The sequence below is a fragment of the Nerophis lumbriciformis genome, linkage group LG30 (genome assembly GCF_033978685.3).
Source record: "Nerophis lumbriciformis linkage group LG30, RoL_Nlum_v2.1, whole genome shotgun sequence".
NCBI classification, from domain to species: domain Eukaryota; kingdom Metazoa; phylum Chordata; class Actinopteri; order Syngnathiformes; family Syngnathidae; genus Nerophis; species Nerophis lumbriciformis.
In genome coordinates, this window is record NC_084577.2 from 30,382,901 (window position 1) to 30,402,586 (window position 19,686).

Consider the following 19,686-nt stretch of genomic DNA (forward strand, 5'->3'; position numbering starts at 1 on the left):
GCGCTTCTTCTTCTACGCAAGCAACCGCCAAGGTAAGCACCCGCCCCCATAGAACAGGAAGCGCTTCTTCTACTGTAAGCAACCACCCGCCCGCGTAGAAGAAGAAAAAGAGCGCGGATATACCGTATGTTTCATTTCCTTTGTGTGTTTACATCTGTAAAGACCACAAAATGGCTCCTACTAAGCGTCATGGATCCGGTTCATGAAAAGACGCAATCTCTCCATCCGCACACGGATTACTATTTCACAGCAACTGATATTCCTGTGAACCGCACTGTGGATACAACGGGAGCACGTACGGTGAATATTCGCACCACAGGGAATGAGAAGTCATCCTTCACTGTGGTTCTAGCTTGCCATGCTAATGGCCAGAAACTTCCACCCATGGTGATATTCAAAAGGAAGACCTTGCCAAAAGAGACCTTTCCAGCCGGCGTCATCATAAAAGCTAACTCGAAGGGATGGATGAAGAAAAGATGAGCGAGTGGTTAAGGTAAGTTTAAGTTTACGCGAAGAGGCCGGGTGGCTTTTTTCACGCAGCTCCGTCCATGTTGATATACATATGTTTGTGATTGCACATTTGCGTACATTTTGGGAGTGAACAGAGTTGTTAGAACGCTGGTTTTTAATATATTATTAAAGTTTGACTGACCTATCTGACTGTTTTTTTGACATTCCTTTAGCGCAGTTAGATGCGGCTTACAACACCGGGCGGCTTATAGGTGGACAAAGTTTTGAAATATGCCGTTCATTGAAGGCGCGGCTTTTAACCCAGGGCGCCTTATGGTGCGGAAAATACGGTACCTACCTTGTCTGTATTGTGGGCACGCTGGTGCTTCCTGCTTCTAAGCAGCCTTCTTGAAAAAACAACAGCATCAGCGCAGCGGCTCTTTGAAGGGTCATAAAATCAAAACCGGAGCCGGTATCAAAACTCTTTCACTAACTTTTAATCAGAAGGGTTCAATCTCCTGTGTTAGTTTGAAGCCGAAACGTCAAACACGCTCAGAGGAGATAATGTTTGAAGAAAGGTGACCGGTTTTTACAAAAATGTTGTGTTGAAGGGGGAATAGCAAACTTCCTGTAGATTTTTGCTGGGGGTTGTCAATTTATGAAATGTAGGTCTAAGTGAGACCTACGGAGAGGTTTTTGTTTCATGTCTCTCCGACCTTCCCAGTGGGAGTTACAGGCAGTTTTGTCATTTTTTTCTTCCGAGGAGCAGTTTTTTCTCCATTTTATTCAAAAATTGCTCAAGAGCGCAATTTTTAAATTTGGGGTTAGGTTTTTTATTAGATCGCAATACTTTCCAGTCCTGATGTGTGTGTTCAGTTTGGTGAGTTTTGAAGCATGTTAAGGGGGTCAAATTACAGCTCAAAGAGGCAAAAGTGACTGTTTTTAGTACTTTTTTGTCTTGAAGGGGGAATTGCCAACTTCCTGTTGATTTTTGCCCGAGAATATACTATTATGAAATCTAGGTCTAAGTCACACCTACATAAAGGTTTTTGTTTCATGTCTCTCCTACCTTCCTAGTGGGAGTTACAGGCAGTCTAGTTTTTTTTTTTTCCTAGGGGGCGCTAGAGCGCAATTTTGAGTTTTGAGGTTTGGTTTTTTGATAAAAAGTTTTGCCGTTTATTACTGATGTGTGTGTAACATTTGGTGAGTTTTGAAGCATGCTAAGGGGGTCAATTTACAGCGCAAAGTTGCGGAAGAATAATAATAATTAAAGCTGCAAGCAGCATTGGTCGGGCCCGCGTATTTGGCAGGTGCTAGTCCTAAGTGTCCCAATACTTTTGTCTACTTTTAGTCTGAAGTGTCCCAAGACTTTTGTCTAGTGTACCTACCTTGTCTGCATTGTGTGGGCACGTTGGTGCTTCCTGCTTTTAAGCAGCCATCTTAAAAAAACAGCAGCGCAGCAGCATCAGCGCAGAGGTTCTTTGAAGGGTCATAAAATCCAAACCGGAGCAGGTATTACAACTCTTTCGTCAACTTTTAATCAGAAGGGTTTAATCTCTCTCCTAGTTTGAAGCCGAAACAACAAACGCGCTCAGAGGAGATAATGTTTGAAGAAAGGTGACCGGTTTTTACAAAAATGTTTGTTTTGAAGGGGGAATAGCAAACTTCCTGTTGATTTTTGCTGGGGGTTGTCAATTTATGAAATGTAGGTCTAAGTGAGACCTACATAGAGGTTTTTGTTTCATGTCTCTCCGACCTTCCCGGTGGGAGTTACAGGCAGTTTTGTCATTTTTTTCTTCCGAGGAGCAGTTTTTTCTCCGTTTTATTCAAAAATTGCTCAAGAGCGCAATTTTTAAATTTGGGGTTAGGTTTTTTTATTAGATCGCAATATTTTCCAGTCCTGATGTGTGTGTTCAGTTTGGTGAGTTTTGAAGCATGTTAAGGGGGTCAAATTACAGCTCAAAGAGGCAAAAGTGACTGTTTTTAGTACTTTTTTGTCTTGAAGGGGGAATTGCCAACTTCCTGTTGATTTTTGCCCGAGAATATACTATTATGAAATCTAGGTCTAAGTCACACCTACATAAAGGTTTTTGTTTCATGTCTCTCCGACCTTCCTAGTGGGAGTTACAGGCAGTCTCGTTGTTTTTTTTCCTAGGGGGTGCTAGAGCGCAATTTTGAGTTTTGAGGTTTGGTTTTTTGATAAAAGGTTTTGCCGTTTATTACTGATGTGTGTGTAAAATTTGGTGAGTTTTGAAGCATGCTAAGGGGGTCAAATTACAGCGCAAAGTTGCGGAAGAATAATAATAATTAAAGCTGCAAGCAGCATTGGTCGGGCCCGCGTATTTGGCAGGTGCTAGTCCTAAGTGTCCCAATACTTTTGTCTACTTTTAGTCTGAAGTGTCCCAAGACTTTTGTCTAGTGTACCTACCTTGTCTGCATTGTGTGGGCACGTTGGTGCTTCCTGCTTTTAAGCAGCCATCTTAAAAAAACAGCAGCGCAGCAACATCAGCGCAGAGGTTCTTTGAAGTGTCATAAAATCAAAACCGGAGCCGGTATCAAAACTCTTTCACTAACTTTTAATCAGAAGGGTTCAATCTCCTGTGTTAGTTTGAAGCCGAAACGTCAAACACGCTCAGAGGAGATAATGTTTGAAGAAAGGTGACCGGTTTTTACAAAAATGTTGTGTTGAAGGGGGAATAGCAAACTTCCTGTAGATTTTTGCTGGGGGTTGTCAATTTATGAAATGTAGGTCTAAGTGAGACCTACGGAGAGGTTTTTGTTTCATGTCTCTCCGACCTTCCCGGTGGGAGTTACAGGCAGTTTTGTCATTTTTTTCTTCCGAGGAGCAGTTTGTATGTTGCTCAGTACTTGAGTAGTTTTTTCACAACATACTTTTTACTTTTACTCAAGTAAATATTTGGGTGACTACTCCTTACTTTTACTTGAGTAATAAATCTCTAAAGTAACAGTACTCTTACTTGAGTACAATTTCTGGCTACTCTACCCACCTCTGCTAATAATGTTGTTGTATGCACACTGTGTCGAGCGGAAATGGCCTATCATAGCAGCACAACGGCAGCGTTCTTGCCATCACCATCAACTAGTCAATCGTCCGCGTGAGTATACGTTGTCATCATTACACAAAAACATGAATGTGTCATTTGTATCTGCGTTGTAAATTCATAAACTAAAGCACCGTTTCGCTCTGAGAGGAGAGTTTGGCGTGCCTGTTCAGTGTTTACAAAGACGCGCTCCTCTTTAACGCTAACGTTAATTAGTTGTGCAAATACCTTTTACAACATTAACAGTTACGTATACTATGTACAAACGAACAATTAACTTTCACTTTAATCATACTATCATTGTTGTGTTATTAAGCAAAATAAGCAAAAGTTTTACTTTTGTTGAAATGTTTACACTGTTACAGAATATTTCGTTTTGCACTTTTTTGTATTGGATGTTTATCTTTATTTTTGCACATTTTAGCAAATAAGCAATACTTTTACTTTTGTTGAAATGTTTACATTGTTACAGAATATTTCCGTTTTGCACTTTTTTGAATTGGATGTTTATCTTTATTTTTGCACATTTTAAAGCAAAATAAGCAATACTTTTACTTTTGAAATGCTTATACTATTCCAGAATATTAAGATTTGCACTGGATGTTTACTTTTATATTTGCACATTAAAAAGCAAATAAGCTACTTTTAATTTTGTTAAATGTTAAAAGTTTTAAATGTTTACATTGTTACAGAATATTTTGTCAGGTTGTTGTCAATGTTGGCTGAGTGGCCATACTTTTTTTTTTGTAAATAAAAGCCATGCCTTTTGAAAAAACTGGCCTACATTTATTTTTTCATCTTCATTTTAAATTAAAAAAAAAAAATCGGTAAAAGGAAAAATAATCTATAGATTCATCGAAAAAATAATCTATAGATTAACCGATTAATCGAAAAAAATAATCTATAGATTAATCGATAGAAAAATAATCGTTAGCTGCAGCCTTAATTGAAACTTTTATTAGGGTTAGGGTACAGTACAGTACCGTATTTTCCGCACTATAAGGCGCACCGGATTATTAGCCGCACCTTCAATGAATGGCATATTTCATAACTTTGTCCACCAATAAACCGCCCCGGACTATAAGCCGCGCCTACGCTGCGCTAAAGGGAATGTCAAAAAAACAGTCAGATAGGTCAGTCAAACTTTAATAATATATTAAAAACCAGCGTTCTAACAACTCTGTTCACTCCCAAAATGTACGCAAATGTGCAATCACAAACATAGTAAAATTCAAAATAGTGCAGAGCAATAGCAACATAATGTTGCTCGAACGTTAATGTCACAACACACAAAATAAACATAGCGCTCACTTTCTGAAGTTATTCTTCATTCGTAAATCCTTCGTCTTCGGTGTCCGAAGTGAAAAGTTGGGCAAATTTACGATCCACTGGCAGATGTTGGCGTCGTCTGGCGCTGCCTCCTCGTCTTAGTGAAGGTGTGTTCGCCTTCTGTCATCCACTGTTCCCACGCAGTTAGCAGTCTAGCTTCGAATGCCCTGTTGACACCAATATCTAGCGGCTGGAGGTCTTTTGTCAATCCACCCGGAATGACGGCGAGTATTGAATTAAGCGCGTAAGCGTGTCTCTCAATGTGCTGTTATGAGCTAGCAAATATAACAACTACACTACCCAGCATGCAACGATAGTTACGAGCATGCGCGGTAGCCCTGAGAAGCGTTGTTGTATGCTGGCAGTTAGAATGTGGTTATGAGCACGCTGTGAGTAAACGTTGAGAACTCAGTTAACACGCCTCGTCTGCATTATTTATAATTAGACAGACAACACACTTAATAGGAGCCATTTTGGGGTCTTTACATAAACACACAAATGGAAATGAAACGTCACATATCCCAGCATGCACCGCGCGCTTCTTCTACGGGGAAAAAAGATGGCGGCTGTTTACCGTAGTTGCGAGACCTAAACTTTATGAAAATGAATCTTAATATTTATCCATATATGAAGCGCACCGGGTTATAAGGCGCACTGTCAGCTTTTGAGAAAATTTGTGGTTTTTAGGTGCGCCTTATAGTGCGGAAAATACGGTACATATTCCGTACAATTGACCACTAAATAGTAACACCCGAATAAGTTTTTCAACTTGTTTAAGTCAGGGTCCAAGTTAATCAATTCATGGTAAAGGTAAATAGGATCTGCAATGAGGTGGCGGCTTGTCCAGGGTGTACCCCGCCTTCCGCCCGAATGCAGCTGAGATAGGCTCCAGCACCCCCCCGCCACCCCGAAAGGGACAAGCGGTATTAACTGGATGGATGGTAAATAGGATTCCAGCGAGTGACTAATTGAACATTGCCGATGAGTCAACTGTATACTCCACAGTATGATGCAGGTACTTCTGGTCTTGCACGGTGGGAGTGTTCTGAGAGGAAACCAAGATATCATTTCCTCGCTGCGTATCGCACACAAAAGAAGTTTCAGGTACTTTTTTTTCGACTTGGAACGGGGTCACCGTGCTCGTTCATATTGTGTGCACATGCTACAGTTTCGCAGGAAACGGCATGCTCCTTTATGTCACCCCACCAGAGTTTGCATATGTATGTGTGTGTGTGTGTGTGTGTGTGTGTGTGTGTGTGTGTGCGTGTGTGTGTGTGGGCGCGTGAGAGCAGAGTGAAAGAGAGGTTTATCTCTGTCTGCTAAACAGTGTGCGTGTGAGAGCGCTGAGCTTCTCTCCTCTGGTTCGTGCGAGCATCTGCGTGCCGAGCCATGTGTGCGTGCGTGCATGCGCATGTGTGTGTGTGTGTGTGTGTGTGTGTGTGTGTGTGTGTGTGCACACCATTGTGTGCATGTCTATGACCGAAGCTGCCAAGTGCGGCTGTGTCAATGACCGCACAGGGGGGTCACAGAAGTTCAGCGCTCTCTGCCATGAGTGCTCCAAAGTCTGCTCAGGACACAGCTGCAGGCTGGCAGATACAGGAAATGAATCACCGATATCACGGCGGGGGGGGAAACGGGAAGTCATATGCTATATTGCTTGCGCACGCCGACGTGGGAAAGACAGCGCCGTCGAAGGCTTGCCAACGGACGATAATTGCTTTCGCACATGGAATTACTGATAACGACGACGACGACGACTGGCGCTCATCTGCCGCCGCCGCATGTTACCGCGCCATCGCAGCAGCTTTCCGTTTGTCAGCGATGGCGAAAGAGGAAGCAGTGTAACGTTTCCAACGAGAAGTCACTTATCATCCGCACACAGCATCCCATCTTACTGTGCCTGTTGTCGTGACGACACTGCTACTTGTCAAGCCTCACTATAGCACTAAACACACGTCTTTTGTCAACCATGTCTCATAAATATACACACACACACACACACACATTTTTATACACATACATACATACATACATACATACATATACAGGTAAAAGCCAGTAAATTAGAATATTTTGAAAAACTTGATTTATTTCAGTAATTGCATTCAAAAGGTGTAACTTGTACATTATATTTATTCATTGCACACAGACTGATGCATTCAAATGTTTATTTCATTTAATTTTGATGATTTGAAGTGGCAACAAATGAAAATCCAAAATTCCGTGTGTCACAAAATTAGAATATTACTTAAGGCTAATACAAAAAAGGGATTTTTAGAAATGTTGGTCCAACTGAAAAGTATGAAAATGGAAAATATGAGCATGTACAATACTCAATACTTGGTTGGAGCTCCTTTTGCCTCAATTACTGCGTTAATGCGGCGTGGCATGGAGTCGATGAGTTTCTGGCACTGCTCAGGTGTTATGAGAGCCCAGGTTGCTCTGATAGTGGCCTTCAACTCTTCTGCGTTTTTGGGTCTGGCATTCTGCATCTTCCTTTTCACAATACCCCACAGATTTTCTATGGGGCTAAGGTCAGGGGAGTTGGCGGGCCAATTTAGAACAGAAATACCATGGTCCGTAAACCAGGCACGGGTAGATTTTGCGCTGTGTGCAGGCGCCAAGTCCTGTTGGAACTTGAAATCTCCATCTCCATAGAGCAGGTCAGCAGCAGGAAGCATGAAGTGCTCTAAAACTTGCTGATAGACGGCTGCGTTGACCCTGGATCTCAGGAAACAGAGTGGACCGACACCAGCAGATGACATGGCACCCCAAACCATCACCCAACCATGCAAATTTTGCATTTCCTTTGGAAATCGAGGTCCCAGAGTCTGGAGGAAGACAGGAGAGGCACAGGATCCACGTTGCCTGAAGTCTAGTGTAAAGTTTCCACCATCAGTGATGGTTTGGGGTGCCATGTCATCTGCTGGTGTCGGTCCACTCTGTTTCCTGAGATCCAGGGTCAACGCAGCCGTCTACCAGCAAGTTTTAGAGCACTTCATGCTTCCTGCTGCTGACCTGCTCTATGGAGATGGAGATTTCAAGTTCCAACAGGACTTGGCGCCTGCACACAGCGCAAAATCTACCCGTGCCTGGTTTACGGACCATGGTATTTCTGTTCTAAATTGGCCCGCCAACTCCCCTGACCATAGCCCCATAGAAAATCTGTGGGGTATTGTGAAAAGGAAGATGCAGAATGCCAGACCCAAAAACGCAGAAGAGTTGAAGGCCACTATCAGAGCAACCTGGGCTCTCATAACACCTGAGCAGTGCCAGAAACTCATCGACTCCATGCCACGCCGCATTAACGCAGTAATTGAGGCAAAAGGAGCTCCAACCAAGTATTGAGTATTGTACATGCTCATATTTTTCATTTTCATACTTTTCAGTTGGCCAACATTTCTAAAAATCCCTTTTTTGTATTAGCCTTAAGTAATATTCTAATTTTGTGACACACGGAATTTTGGATTTTCATTTGTTGCCACTTCAAATCATCAAAATTAAATGAAATAAACATTTGAATGCATCAGTCTGTGTGCAATGAATAAATATAATGTACAAGTTACACCTTTTGAATGCAATTACTGAAATAAATCAAGTTTTTCAAAATATTCTAATTTACTGGCTTTTACCTGTATATACACAAACATACATACATACATACATACATATATATACACATCCAGCCATCCATCCATTTTCTACCGCTTGTCCCTTTCAGGGTCGCGGGGGGTGCTGGAGCCTACTTCAGCTGCATTCGGGCGGAAGGCGGGGTACACCCTGGACCAGTGACGTGCGGTGAGGTTGATGGCTGGTGAGGCACTGACTTCATCACAGTCAGATTTACAAACATATGAACCCTAAAGAGTATCTTATTCACCATTTGATTGGCAGCAGTTAACGGGTTATGTTTAAAAGCTCATACCAGCATTCTTCCCTGCTTGGCACTCAGCTTCAAGGGTGGGAATTGGGGGTTAAATCACCAAAAATGATTCCCGGGGCGCGGCGCCGCTGCTGCCCACTGCTCCCAGGGGGTGAACAAGGGGATGGGTCAAATGCAGAGGACAAATTTCATTACACCTAGTGTGTGTGTGACAATCATTGCTACTTTAACTTTACACATACAAACTGTAGCACACAAAAAAGCACATTTAATAAAAAAAACTTTATTATGGTCTTACCTTTACTTATAAATGAAGTCCATGCGCCGCAACTAAAGCCCTCACTTAAACTTTCCACGTGCAAGATTGAATCTATTCAAAAAAGTGTAACCGAGGGTTTATAAATGTCGCCTATACTGTATGAAACTACAAAATAACAAACACGGAGGCTCCAGTTTACACGAGGACCACTTTATTTACCTTCTTTCAAATACCTACGCTCCACTCCGTGTCATCACTTCCGCTCTTAGTGCCTTCAAAATAAGAGCTCAAGGCATATACTGTATAACAGCGCATAACAGGAACTTAACATCACAAAGAGGAAAGCCCATGAAAATAGGTTACAAAAGTTATTTAATAAGAAGCCAAAAAGTGCAAAAACAATAATGTTCGTGTTGGAGGAGTTGTGAATTAGGTACACCTGCAGTCTGCAGGTGTACCTAATGTTGTGGCCCTGCAGTCATTCACAACTCCTCCAACACGAACATTATTGTTTTTGCACTTCTTGGCTTCTTATGAAATAACTTTTTTAAATAGATTCAATCTTGCACGTGGAAAGTTTAAGTGTGGGCTTTAGTTGATACAACAATTCTACGGCAGGAGGCGGGATTACTGGAGCCTCAGCCAGTGCGTCTTTTGCAGCCGTTTTATGATCGCTCAGCACAAAAAATACTTTACACACACACAGTTGTTGACAAAATACACTGTACATTATATACCTCAGCTAACTAAACTATGGAAATGTATAATATAATTCATATAGCAATACAGTCTCACTGCACAGCAGGCCAGCAGTTAGCCGAGTCCATCACCCAACTGGCAAAAACAATAGTCCAGGATATCACTCACCCACTACACCAATACATCATCCCACTACCATCAGGGCGCAGGTACAGAACTATCAAATTCCGGAGGGCCCGCCTCAGGAAAAGCCTGATCCCTGCAGCTATAGCCACCCTTAACAGCAGGCCCGGCCGACCTGTCTGACAAGCCTGTAAATGTGTGTTAGTCATGTATGATGTCTTTTTGTTGTTGTTTTTTGCGTGATGTGTAATGTCTAGTGTTTAAATGTACGGCAGTGACAATGAATTTCCCCAAGGGGACCAATAAATCTAATCTAATCTAATCTAATGTTGAGGCACTGAGTGACGTGCCTCAACTGGCTGCTGATCACCGCACCGTCTCTTCTCAGTATTTGAACAGCAAATGTGAAAATTCTGCGATTTTTTAATAAAAATGATCTAAAACTGGTGAAGTTACATGGAAAATAACTTTATAGTATAATCACTGGATACATATAACAATTTAATACATTTTTTTTCTTTCCATGATGACTGGTGAGGCCCCGCCTCACCTGCCTATAGTGACTGCACGTCACTGCCCTGGACATATCGCCACCTCATCGCAGGGCCAACACAGATAAGACAGACAACATTCACACACTCAGGCCAATTTAGTGTAGCCAATCAACCCACCTGGGGTGATATATATACACATATATATATATATATACACATATATGAATTACATAAATTATTGTGACTGGGTGTCATCATTACTTCAACTTAAAGACAGCATAAGGTTAGTGGTTTTTCATTGTTCTGAGATTAATTTCACTTGATCGACCTCCGCTGCCATTCCACACGACAACGTAATAAAAGTATGTCTAATATTTGTGCTGACACATCAGAATAATGTCGGTATCGGTACATGCTCATGGTTCCAGGGAAATCTGTTTGAAGTTATAAAGCAAACTATGTTAATATTGAGCAAACTCTTTAGTTCCAGGCTGCGACATTACAAAACGTGCACAACGTCAACAGTGTGGACGAGCACGGACCGCAGAGAGCAGGCGAACAACAACAACAAAGGGTGGTACTCACTGATACTTCAGCCTGACTTTGTCGTTGTCCGGGTTGCAGTACAACCTCTCCAGCTGCTCCTGGGACTCGTCGGCCACGCTTTGCCACGTCTGAGCGTCGCTCCTGTGGATCTGCCAGTGGTAGGGCAGGACGGTGTGGTGGTAGGCGCAGTCGCTGCCGTACACACATTGTCCTTGGAGGAAGTTCACGCAAATGTCCACCGAGTCCGCCTGGTGGGTGTGGTACTGCAGCTGGGTGAGCAGCTCGAAGACCAGGTCCAGGGACGCTTCTTCACTTTTATCCTGAAAAAGCTCTCCTTTGTCGGGCTGGGGGGCTTGCAGGAGTAGGGGGTGGGGGTCCTGGAGGCCGGAGCAGTCTTTTAGAGGAGGGGGCTGGGGGTCGCTGCCTTTGATGGCTCCCTCCTGGTGAGAACCCTGCGGTGCAGCCGGAGCAGGGACGTCCCTGCTGGCGGTTATCGCCGCCGGGCTCCCTGAAGTTATGAGGCCCGCCTTGGGTCGCTCGCCGCGCCGCTCCGCCTCCTCCAGCTCCGCAGTAGTATCCGCCATCTCCACGTCGCCGCCGGCGGCCATCAAGACGGCGGCCACCGGCGCAGCGGCCTCGCCGGCGGGCGGCGAGTCTTTCAAGCTTAAGCGGCTCTGTTTGGCCGCGGCCGCCGCGCACAGGTTCCCCGGGGTGCGTCCGGCCTGGCTCCGCGGCACGAAGACGCCGTCCCCCGCCATGTCGCTGCCCAGCAGGGAGGTCAGCATGGGCTCCTCCAAGGCGCGGTGAAGGCACGCGGCGTCTAATTTCCTCGGCTTCTTCTTGAAGTGAGGTTTCACCAGAGGGATTTTGTCCGACAGTCCGACGAGCGAGCGCTCCGGGAAGCCATCCCCCGCCTCCACGTCCAGGCTCACGTCCAAGGAGAGACCGCTCGGCACGCCGTCTGCCGACTTCTGCAGGAGGTGCAGAGTTTTAGCCATGTTGTCCGCGACGGTCCTGGGGAGGGAAAGCAGACAAAACAAAAGTAGTCAAGGTAGGCAACACCTGTGCGATTAATCATTTAAAACCTATCTTTTTGTCATTATATTATAAAGTCAGTATGAGATATCGAAGTCCACATTATGACATAAGACATTTGAAAAGGTGAGAAATAAAGTCAAATGTACCGTATTTTCCGCACTATAAGGCGCACCTAAAAACCACAAATTTTCTCAAAAGCTGACAGTGCGCCTTATAACCCGGTGCGCTTTATATATGGATTAATATTAAGATTCATTTTCATAAAGTTTCGGTCTCCTAACTACGGTAAACAGCCGCCATCTTTTTTCCCGGTAGAACAGGAAGCGCTTCTTCTTCTACGCAAGCAACCGCCAAGGTAAAGCACCCGCCCCCATAGAACAGGAAGCGCTTCTTCTTCTACTGTAAGCAACCACCTGCCCGCGTAGAAGAAGAAAAAGCGCGCGGATATTACCGTACGTTTCATTTCCTTTGTGTGTTTACATCTGTAAAGACCACAAAATGGCTCCTACTAAGCGACAGGGATCCGGTTCATGAAAAGACGCAATCGCTCCATCCGCACACGGATTCCTATTTCACAGCAACTGATATTCCTGTGAACCGCACTGTGGATACAACGGGAGCACGTACGGTGAATATTCGCACCACAGGGAATGAGAAGTCATCCTTCACTGTGGTTCTAGCTTGCCATGCTAATGGCCAGAAACTTCCACCCATGGTGATATTTAGTTTAGTTTAGTTTTAGTATTCAAAAGGAAGACCTTGCCAAAAGAGACCTTTCCAGCCGGCGTCATCATAAAAGCTAACTCGAAGGGATGGATGAAGAAAAGATGAGCGAGTGGTTAAGGTAAGTTTAAGTTTACGTGAAGAGGCCGGGTGGCTTTTTTCACGCAGCTTCGTCCATGTTGATATACGACTCCATGCGCGCCCACATCACGCTGGTTTTAATATATTATTAAAGTTTGACTGACCTATCTGACTGTTTTTTTGACATTCCTTTAGCGCAGTTAGATGCGGCTTACAACACGGGGCGGCTTATAGGTGGACAAAGTTTTGAAATATGCCGTTCATTGAAGGCACGGCTTATAACCCAGGGCGCCTTATGGTGCGGAAAATACGGTATTCAATAAAAAGTCATAATTGTGAGGGGGAAAAGTGTATGAATGCTAAAAAGTCAGCAGCACAACAAAAAGGTGAAGTTTCCTCCTACGATTAATCGACTTTTCGTCTCGCTTTCCTTTCCTTGAAAAATCTAAATGATGCAATAAAAAGTCAAAAATATGAGATGGAAAGTGATAATTTTGAAGTAAAAAGTTATAATTGTGGGATAAAATGTCGAAAGTATGAGGAAAAGAAAGATATGAGGTATGAAATTCAACATTGTGATAATCGATTAATCTGTCGATTGTTACTTCGATTAATCGATTAATAATCGGATAGAAGAAACCAACTACATTTCTATCCTTTCCAGTATTTTATTGAAAAAAACAGCATACTGGCACCATACTTATTTTGATTATTGTTTCTCATCTGTTTGTACATGTTGCAGTTTATAAATAAGGGTTTATAAAAAATAAAATAATAAAAAGTAGCCTCGGCTCATGCGCATAGCATAGATCCAACGAATCGATGACTAAATTAATCGCCAACTATTTTTAGAATCGATTTGTTGTTGCAGCCCTAATTGTGAGGAAAAATGTCAAATTTATTATGTAAATAGTCATAAATACTAGATTAATAAATCAAAATTACAGGATAAATGAGCTATCATGAGATTTAAAAAAGTCAAAATTGAGATAAAAAGTCAAAAATATGATATGGAAAGCCAATTATGACATGAAAAGTTTAAATTGTGGGATAAAAAGTCAAAATGAGCAGATAAGTAGCCATCATAAGATGAAAAAAGTCACAATTGAGATAGTAAAATCTAAATTATGCAATAAAAAGTCATAATGGTGGCATAAATAAAGTGGAGGTTTCAAGATAGTCATTATGAGATTAGAAATTCCAAATTCGGAGAAAAAAAAGTTCAAATTATGAGATAAAAAATCGAAAGGTTGAAGTTTCCTCCGATGATTAATCGACTTTCCGTCTCGCTTTCCTTTCCTTGAAAAATCTAAATGATGCAATAAAAAGTCAAAAATATGAGATGGAAAGTGATAATTATGAAGTAAAAAAGTTATAATTGTGGGATAAAATGCCGAAAGTATGAGGAAAAGAAAGATATGAGGTATGAAATTCAACATTGTGAGTCGGGCTGCAACTAACAACTAATTTCATAATCGATTAATCTGTCGATTGTTACTTCGATTAATCGATTAATAATCGGATAAAAGAAACAAACTACACTTCTATCCTTTCCAGTATTTTATTGGGGGGAAAACAGCATACTGGCACCATACTTATTTTGATTATTGTTTCTCATCTGTTTGTAAATGTTGCAGTTTATAAATAAGGGTTTATAAAAAATAAAATAATAAAAAGTAGCCTCGGCTCATGCGCATAGCATAGATCCAACGAATCGATGACTAAATTAAAGCAATTATGAGATAATAAGTCATAATTGTGTGTTGGGGGGTCTTCAATGTGAGTTAGAAAATCATAATTATAAGATAAACATTCATAATTGTGGGATAAAAAAAAGTCGAAGTTACAAGAAAAATAATCATGAGATTATACATTTTTAAAAATCGAAAATATGAGATGGAAAGTCATGATTATGAGGTAAAAAGTTATAATTGTGGGCTAAAAAAAAATCGAAATTATGAGAAAAGAAAGTCAAAATTATTAGATAAGAAATTTAAAGTGGTGAGAAAAAAGTCTTTATGATATAAAAAAAAATCGGAATTATGCGATTAAAGGTCAAAGTGACAAGATAATTAACCATTTTGATATTTTTATTTTTATTTTTTAATTGAGATTAAAAAAAATCACAATTATGAGATAGAAAGTCATTATTATAAAGTAAACAATCATAATGGTGGGATTAAAAAAAAATCCAAGTTACAAATTATGAAATTAGAAATTCCAAATTGTGAGAAAACATTTCAAATTATGAGATAAAAAGTCGCAAATATGACATGTAAAGTCATGATTATGACATAAAAAGTTATAATTGTGGGCTAAAAAAAAAAATCGAAATTATGAGAAAAGAAAGTCCAAATTGTTTTGTGTTTTAGTGTTTTCCTGCCTTCTCCTTTGTCTGCACCTGTGTATTTAGTGATTCGTCCTCGGCGAGGGGCGGACCTTGAGGCACACCTGCTCGCAATTAGCCCGCCAGTATTTAGGCTCGTCACTGACAGCTTGGTCTTGCCGGTTATTGTGTCCTGAACTCCTCTCGTGCATGCACCTGCTTCACATCACCAGACCTGGTATGTTGATAATTGAAGTGATAATTATGAAGTAAAAAGTTATAATTGTTGGATAAAATGCCGAAAGTATGAGGAAAAGAAAGATATGAGGTATGAAATTCAACATTGTGAGTCGGGCTGCAACTAACAACTAATTTGATAATCGATTAATCTGTCGATTATTACTTCGATTAATAATCGGATAAAAGAAACAAACTACATTTCTATCCTTTCCAGTATTTTATTGGAAAAAACAGCATACTGGCACCATACTTATTTTGATTACTGTTTCTCATCTGTTTGTAAATGTTGCAGTTTATAAATAAGGGTTTATAAAAAATAAAATAATAAAAAGTAGCCTCGGCGCAGACGCATAGCATAGATCGAACGAATCGATGACTAAATTAATCGCCAACTATTTTTAGAATCGATTTGTTGTTGCAGCCCTAATTGTGAGGAAAAATGTCAAATTTATTATGTAAATAGTCATAAATACTAGATTAATAAATCAAAATTACAGGATAAATGAGCTATCATGAGATTTAAAAAAAACTCAAAATTGAGATAAAAACTATTTAATTATGAGATAAAGTCAAAAATATGATATGGAAAGCCAATTATGACATGAAAAGTTTTTAATAGTGGGATAAAAAGTCAAAATTATGAAATAAGTCTTAAAAATTTCATAATTATAAGGTATGAGGAAAAAAAAGTCAAAATGATGGTATAAAAAGTCAAAATGACCAGATAAGTAGCCATTATAAGATGAAAAAAGTCACAATTGAGATAGTAAAATCTAAATTATGCAATAAAAAGTCATAATGGTGGCATAAATAAAGTGGAGGTTTCAAGATAAATAGTCATTATGAGATTAGAAATTCCAAATTGTGAGGAAAAAAAAAAGTTCAAATTATGAGATAAAAAATCGAAAGGTGAAGTTTCCTCCGATGATTAATCGACTTTTCGTCTCGCTTTCCTTTCCTTGAAAAATCTAAATGATGCAATAAAAAGTCAAAAATATGAGATGGAAAGTGATAATTATGAAGTAAAAAGTTATAATTGTGGGATAAAATGCCAAAAGTATGAGGAAAAGAAAGACATGAGGTATGAAATTCAACGTTGTGAGTCGGGCTGCAACTAACAACTAATTTGATAATCGATTAATCTGTCGATTATTACTTCGATTAATCGATTAATAATCGGATAAAAGAAACAAACTACATTTCTATCCTTTCCAGTATTTTATTGGAAAAAACAGCATACTGGCACCATACTTAATTTGATTATTGTTTCTCATCTGTTTGTACATGTTGCAGTTTATAAATAAGGGTTTATAAAAAATAAAATAATAAAAAGTAGCCTCGCCGCATGCGCATAGCATAGATCCAACGAATCGATGACTAAATTAATCGCCAACTATTTTTAGAATCGATTTGTTGTTGCAGCCCTAATTGTGAGGAAAAATGTCAAATTTATTATGTAAATAGTCATAAATACTAGATTAATAAATCAAAATTACAGGATAAATTAGCTATCGTGAGATTTAAAAAAAGTCAAAATTGAGATAAAAACTATTTAATTATGAGATAAAAAGTCAAAAATATGATATGGAAAGCCAATTATGACATGAAAAGTTTTAATTGTGGGATAAAAAGTCAAAATGATGAGATAAGTCTTAAATATGAGATAGAAAGTCATAATTATAAAAGGTATGAGAAAAGAAAGTCAAAAATGATGATATAAAAAGTCAAAATGAGCAGATAAGTAGCCATCACAAGATGAAAAAAGTCACAATTGAGATAGTAAAATCTAAATTATGCAATAAAAAGTCATAATGGTGGCATAAATAAAGTGGAGGTTTCAAGATAAATATTCATTATGAGATTAGAAATTCCAAATTGTGAGAAAAAAAAGTTCAAATTATGAGATAAAAAATCGAAAGGTTGAAGTTTCCTTCGATGATTAATCGACTCTCCGTCTCGCTTTCCTTTCCTTGAAAAATCTAAATGATGCAATAAAAAGTCAAAAATGTGAGATTGAAAGTGATAATTATGAAGTAAAAAGTTATAATTGTGGGATAAAATGCCGAAAGTATGAGGAAAAGAAAGACATGAGGTATGAAATTCAACATTGTGAGTAGGGCTACAACTAATTTGATAATCGATTAATCTGTCGATTGTTACTTCGATTAATCGATTAATAATCGGATAGAAGAAACAAACTACATTTCTATCCTTTCCAGTATTTTATTGGAAAAAAACAGCATACTGGCACCATACTTATTTTGATTATTGTTTCTCATCTGTTTGTAAATGTTGCAGTTTATAAATAAGGGTTTATAAAAAATAAAATAATAAAAAGTAGCCTCGCCGCATGCGCATAGCATAGATCCAACGAATCGATGACTAAATTAATCGCCAACTATTTTTAGAATCGATTTGTTGTTGCAGCCCTAATTGTGAGGAAAAATGTCAAATTTATTATGTAAATAGTCATAAATACTAGATTAATAAATCAAAATTACAGGATAAATTAGCTATCGTGAGATTTAAAAAAAGTCAAAATTGAGATAAAAACTATTTAATTATGAGATAAAAAGTCAAAAATATGATATGGAAAGCCAATTATGACATGAAAAGTTTTAATTGTGGGATAAAAAGTCAAAATGATGAGATAAGTCTTAAATATGAGATAGAAAGTCATAATTATAAAAGGTATGAGAAAAGAAAGTCAAAAATGATGATATAAAAAGTCAAAATGAGCAGATAAGTAGCCATCACAAGATGAAAAAAGTCACAATTGAGATAGTAAAATCTAAATTATGCAATAAAAAGTCATAATGGTGGCATAAATAAAGTGGAGGTTTCAAGATAAATATTCATTATGAGATTAGAAATTCCAAATTGTGAGAAAAAAAAGTTCAAATTATGAGATAAAAAATCGAAAGGTTGAAGTTTCCTTCGATGATTAATCGACTCTCCGTCTCGCTTTCCTTTCCTTGAAAAATCTAAATGATGCAATAAAAAGTCAAAAATGTGAGATTGAAAGTGATAATTATGAAGTAAAAAGTTATAATTGTGGGATAAAATGCCGAAAGTATGAGGAAAAGAAAGACATGAGGTATGAAATTCAACATTGTGAGTAGGGCTACAACTAATTTGATAATCGATTAATCTGTCGATTGTTACTTCGATTAATCGATTAATAATCGGATAGAAGAAACAAACTACATTTCTATCCTTTCCAGTATTTTATTGGAAAAAAACAGCATACTGGCACCATACTTATTTTGATTATTGTTTCTCATCTGTTTGTAAATGTTGCAGTTTATAAATAAGGGTTTATAAAAAATAAAATAATAAAAAGTAGCCTCGCCGCATGCGCATAGCATAGATCCAACGAATCGATGACTAAATTAATCGCCAACTATTTTTAGAATCGATTTGTTGTTGCAGCCCTAATTGCGAGGAAAAATGTCAAATTTATTATGTAAATAGTCATAAATACTAGATTAATACATCAAAATTACAGGATAAATGAGCTATCATGAGATTTAAAAAAGTCAAAATTGAGATAAAAAGTCAAAAATATGATATGGAAAGCCAATTATGACATGAAAAGTTTTAATTGTGGGATAAAAAGTCAAAATGAGCAGATAAGTAGCCATCATAAGATGAAAAAAGTCACAATTGAGATAGTAAAATCTAAATTATGCAATAAAAAGTCATAATGGTGGCATAAATAAAGTGGAGGTTTCAAGATAAATAGTCATTATGAGATTAGAAATTCCAAATTGTGAGAAAAAAAGTTCAAATTATGATGATAAAAAATCGAAAGGTGAAGTTTCCTCCGATGATTAATCGACTCTCCGTCTCGCTTTCCTTTCCTTGAAAAATCTAAATGATGCAATAAAAAGTCAAAAATATGAGATGGAAAGTGATAATTATGAAGTAAAAAGTTATAATTGTGGGATAAAATGCCGAAAGTATGAGGAAAAGAAAGATATGAGGTATGAAAGTCAACATTGTGAGTAGGGCTGCAACTAATTTGATTATCGATTAATCTGTCGATTGTTACTTCGATTAATCGATTAAAAATCGGATAAAAGAAACAAACTACATTTCTATCCTTTCCAGTATTTTATTGGAAAAACCAGCATACTGGCACCATACTTATTTTGATTATTGTTTCTCATCTGTTTGTAAATGTTGCAGTTTATAAATAAGGGTTTATAAAAAATAAAATAATAAAAAGTAGCCTCGGCGCATGCGCATAGCATAGATCCAACGAATCGATGACTAAATTAATCGCCAACTATTTTTAGAATCGATTTGTTGTTGCAGCCCTAATTGTGAGGAAAAATGTCAAATTTATTATGTAAATAGTCATAAATACTAGATTAATAAATCAAAATTACAGGATAAATGAGCTATCATGAGATTTAAAAAAATTGAGA

The 19,686-nt window shown here is 38.8% G+C and overlaps 1 protein-coding gene across 2 annotated transcripts in view; it reads right to left on the reverse strand.

Annotated features, from left to right (window-relative positions):
- The window catches only part of tiparp (TCDD-inducible poly(ADP-ribose) polymerase), a 78,200-nt gene that overhangs the window by 56,672 nt on the left and 1,842 nt on the right, over window positions 1-19,686 (reverse strand). For both annotated transcript variants that reach the window (XM_061925889.1, XM_061925890.1), the window contains exon 2: window positions 10,885-11,859. In XM_061925889.1, the coding sequence (XP_061781873.1) occupies window positions 10,885-11,843 (959 nt within the window). In that variant the 5' untranslated portion in view covers window positions 11,844-11,859. The remainder of the gene's footprint in view (window positions 1-10,884; window positions 11,860-19,686) is intronic.